Below are 2,638 nucleotides of genomic sequence, written 5' to 3'. Positions count from 1 at the left end.
AAACAAGTCCTTGCGTAAGGAGTGTTACAGATAATGTGCCGTTGACCATGTCAAGTCCAAATTGCTGACATGTCCCAAACGGCAAAAGTAGCCTTAGGGCCACGACGATGTCACAGCACCCCGCCGCTAAGCGAAGTCCTCAATTGCCAGCGACCCAACGTCGGAAGTTGACGAGAGACGTGTAGAGTCAAACCCATCCAGCAACGACAGAGCTTTCAAAGTATCAGCAACCAGTAAGTGCATATGCCTTTTGTATACGGGGAAAGCCGCTGAATATGGATATGTGAATGAAATGCTAACTCTTGGCTTCTAACCCGTAACAGTGCAGATGTAAGCCCACCCCTAAGCGCTCTCCATACATAATCCCCCCAAACTCCAACCACAACCCTCTGCGAAAAGCCCGGATACACAGGTGTAAAAGGGACAAACGAGAAGGAAATTGCAATGGCAAGAAGCAAGGGAGAGCTGGGAGACAAAATATACTGATTTAAGTTCCGTACAAACAGCTTCGTCAAAACCCTCACGGGCAAGACCATCACCCTCGAGGTCGAGTCCAGCGATACCATCGACAATGTAAAGTCGAAAATTCAGGACAAGGAGGGTATCCCACCTGATCAGCAGCGATTGATCTTCGCTGGCAAGCAGCTTGAGGACGGCCGAACGCTTAGTGATTATAATATCCAGAAAGTAGGGGTTTCCCTTTTTGTGTTTTTGGTATTAGGTTGATGGGAAAACTATGGGCGGAGATGGGAGGAGGTTGTGTGACGAAATATTAAGAGAGGGAGGATGGAGGATGAAGGGAATTCCTGTTGCCCAAGGATGGAGATGGAAGATGCAGTTGGACTTTGATAGGATGATGATGTTGCAGCTGGATAAGCGCCAACGAAAGCGGATCGGGTGGAGTGGAAAGCAAGAGAGGATGAGAGTGGATATATATATCTTTGGTTTCGGAAACAGTATCTAACTGACCCTTATGCGGAAACTATAGGAATCCACCCTTCACCTCGTCCTCCGCCTCCGTGGTGGTATCATCGAACCCTCGCTCAGAGCCCTCGCCAGCAAATACAACTGCGACAAGATGATCTGCCGGAAGTGCTATGTACGTATTCTTTTCTTTTCATTATAATCTTTTCATCAGTCCTTCTCTTTCCACGACTTCGCGTGAAACTCCTCCGGCCTCCCCGAACACGTCATCTATCGACTGTGAAAGCCCCGGCTGCAAAATCATACTAACCCCAATATCTCCAGGCCCGCCTCCCCCCCCGGGCCACTAACTGCCGAAAGAAGAAATGTGGCCACACTAACCAACTCCGACCAAAGAAGAAGCTGAAGTAGATTTTGGTTTTTCCTTATACTGCTTCTGTATCTGCTGGCTGGTTTCTTGCATGGTTTTGTTCTGTTTCGCTGAAGGGGGAATGGGAAGGACTGTATGGAACTTGTTTTTATAATTTATTAGAAACGACTCTTCAACGAACAAAACCAACCTACACATGCGCTACAGCACAGCACACCCACCTCGTACTTTTGTCCATGGCGTTTGCGTTTTAAGATCAGATAATGAAATAAGTGTCCTACCCCTACCCTGCGATTATGAGAGGATGTTGCGGATATTAAAACAAGTTCTGAATTACATTTCTTTTCCTCTGTTCGTTTTTCATATTCTGTCAGGAATCACCGCGTAGATACAATCGAATCCGTGGATATAAGCCAACCTGCACCAGATAAACAGGCATTTTGTATTGTGGGCAGAGGCTCTGCTGATACTGGAAAACAGCGCTCTCAAACTCAAGGTAGCAACTGGATAATAGCTGGCAGGGTATACTTTGTTGAATTCGGAAAAGCAAATGATTTAACAGAGGGGTGGGATGCCTTCGAAAGAACAACCAAATTCAGAAACATCCCCGCTTCGTTCTGAGGTTTTATCTATCTGGCAGCACCGTTCAGGCCAGATAGAAAAAAAAAAAAAAATCCAAGAATAAAACCGCGAAAACAGATGAAGAGCTAAAAATACACGTCTAGTCTCCGCCAACACCCCCGCCTGTAGCAAAGAGAACTAAGCCGTAGAGCAAAATCACAAACAGGAAGGCAGTGAGTAACTGCTCTTCGGGCAAAAGGGGGTAGTTTAAAACAATGTAAAAATAAATATTTGAAGATCAATCGTCCCAGTCAACATCAAATCGATATAGCCGTCGTAATTAAATCCCATAAACCTTGGATCTGGTTTATCTCAATCATCTTTATCTTTATCCTTCCCCTTGTCCTTTCCCTTTTCCGATACCGGGCTTCCGTGACTATAGGCAGCAAACTTTGTTAGACAACTTTCAAACAGCGTGTAGAATAGTGGTCAGAAACCTTTTTTTTTTTTTTTTTTTGGGGGGGGGGGGGGGGGGGGAAAAGGTCACGGAAAGGGTTTAAAAAGAAATAGAAAGAAAAAAAATCCCCCGCAAAAAAAAAATTTTAACGCCAACCCCCATCCCGCGTGGAAAATATAAACCGGGATAAAAAAATTTTATTCTGGTTTCATCCCGTGGCACTGGGACCGGGGGAAAAATTTCCCCAAACGAAGAAAATAGGCCCCCCCAAACACAATCCCCCCAAGCACCCCATATTCTACCGTCAACGGACTCCAACTCACCAA

At 45.6% G+C, this 2,638-nt stretch overlaps 1 protein-coding gene across 1 annotated transcript in view; it reads left to right on the top strand.

Moving 5' to 3' along the window:
• Positions 1-1,335, top strand: part of PAAG_11074 (ubiquitin-60S ribosomal protein L40) — a gene marked incomplete at both ends in the record, with an annotated part of 4,748 nt that extends 3,413 nt beyond the window's left edge. The window contains 5 exons of the mRNA XM_015846782.1: positions 132-233; positions 324-330; positions 507-687; positions 989-1,099; positions 1,249-1,335. Coding sequence (XP_015703586.1) covers positions 132-233; positions 324-330; positions 507-687; positions 989-1,099; positions 1,249-1,335 — 488 coding nt within the window. The remainder of the gene's footprint in view (positions 1-131; positions 234-323; positions 331-506; positions 688-988; positions 1,100-1,248) is intronic.
• Positions 1,336-2,638: the final 1,303 nt, after the last annotated feature.

Source organism: Paracoccidioides lutzii, assembly GCF_000150705.2.
Source record: "Paracoccidioides lutzii Pb01 unplaced genomic scaffold supercont2.1, whole genome shotgun sequence".
Taxonomy (NCBI): domain Eukaryota; kingdom Fungi; phylum Ascomycota; class Eurotiomycetes; order Onygenales; family Ajellomycetaceae; genus Paracoccidioides; species Paracoccidioides lutzii.
Note: the sequence above shows the minus strand (reverse complement) of the source record. Positions and strands in the feature narration are given on the sequence as shown.